Here is a 1,422-nt window from a genome sequence, read left to right on the forward strand (position 1 = left end):
CCCATTTTCCCATGGAATTCTGGGATTTCCCACTCTCTGATCCCCATTTTCCCATGGAATTTTGGGAATTTTGGGAATTCCCATTCCCGTTTTTCCCCCCAGGATGGTGCAGCAGTTCGGGGTGGATTTCGAGAAGCGGATCGAGGGATCCGGGGATCAGGTGGACACCCTGGAGCTCTCCGGGGGCGCTCGGATCAATCGGATTTTCCACGAGAGATTTCCCTTCGAGCTCGTCAAGGTCAGCCCGGGAATCCCAGGAATGCCGGGAATCCCAGGAATGCCGGGGATCTCGGGAATCACAGGAATCTCAGGAATGCCGGGAATCTCGGGAATCCCAGGAATGCCGGGAATCCCAGGAATGCTGGGAATGCCGGGAATCCCAGGAATCTCGGGAATCTCGGGAATCCCAGGAATCTTGGGAATGCCGGGAATCTTGGGAATGCCAGGAATCTTGGGAATCCCAGGAATGCTGTGAATCCCAGAAATCCCAGGAATCTCGGGAATGCCAGGAATGCCGGGAATCCCAGGAATCCCAGGAATCTCGGGAATCTCGGGAATTTTGGGAATGCCGGGAATCCCAGGAATGCTGGGAATCCCAGGCATCTCAGGAATCCCGGGAATTCCGGGAATCCCAGGAATGCCGGGAATCTTGGGAATGCCAGGAATGCTGGGAATCCCAGGAATGCCAGGAATCTTGGGAATCCCAGGAATCCCAGGAATCTCGGGAATGCCGGGGATCCCAGGAATCCCAGGAATCTCGGGAATCCCGGGAATTTTGGGAATCCCAGGAATCTCGGGAATCTCGGGAATCCCGGGAATCTCGGGAATCCCAGGAATCTCGGGAATCCCAGGAATGCCGGGAATGCTGGGAATGCCAGGAATCCTGGGATTCTCGGGAATGCCGGGAATCTCAGGAATGCCGGGAATCCCGGGAATCCCAGGAATGCCGGGAATCCCAGGAATGCCAGGAATCCCAGGAATCTCAGGAATCCCAGGAATCTCAGGAATCCCAGGAATCTCAGGAATCCCAGGAATCTCGGGAATGCCGGGAATCTCAGGAATCCCGGGAATCCCAGGAATCTTGGGAATCCCGGGAATCTCGGGAATCCTCCCGAGCCACGGAATATTCCAGGAATTTCAGGAGAATCCTGGGATTTTCATTCCCAGAATCCTGGGATTTTCATTCCAGGAATTTTGGGAGAATCCCGGTGATCCATTCCCGGTGATCCATTCCCGGTGTTTCCTGGTGATCCATTCCTGGTGATCCATTCCTGGTGATCCGTTCCCGGTGATCCGTTCCCGGTGATCCGTTCCCGGTGATCCATTCCCGATGTTTCCCGGTGATCCACTCCCCGTGATCCACTCCCCGTGATCCACTCCCCGTGATCCACTCCCAGTGATCCACTCCCGGGGTTTCCTGGT

At 55.6% G+C, this 1,422-nt stretch overlaps 1 protein-coding gene across 1 annotated transcript; it reads left to right on the forward strand.

Moving 5' to 3' along the window:
- The first annotated feature begins 17 nt into the window (after nucleotides 1–17).
- On the forward strand, nucleotides 18–1,360 carry LOC107199445 (collagen alpha-5(IV) chain-like). Its single transcript, XM_033511792.1, is given in 1 exon segment — nucleotides 18–1,360. A coding segment is annotated over 1 exon segment (1,161 nt). The 5' UTR covers nucleotides 18–103; the 3' UTR covers nucleotides 1,265–1,360.
- Nucleotides 1,361–1,422: the final 62 nt, after the last annotated feature.

Source organism: Parus major, unplaced genomic scaffold (genome assembly GCF_001522545.3).
Source record: "Parus major isolate Abel unplaced genomic scaffold, Parus_major1.1 Scaffold723, whole genome shotgun sequence".
NCBI classification, from domain to species: domain Eukaryota; kingdom Metazoa; phylum Chordata; class Aves; order Passeriformes; family Paridae; genus Parus; species Parus major.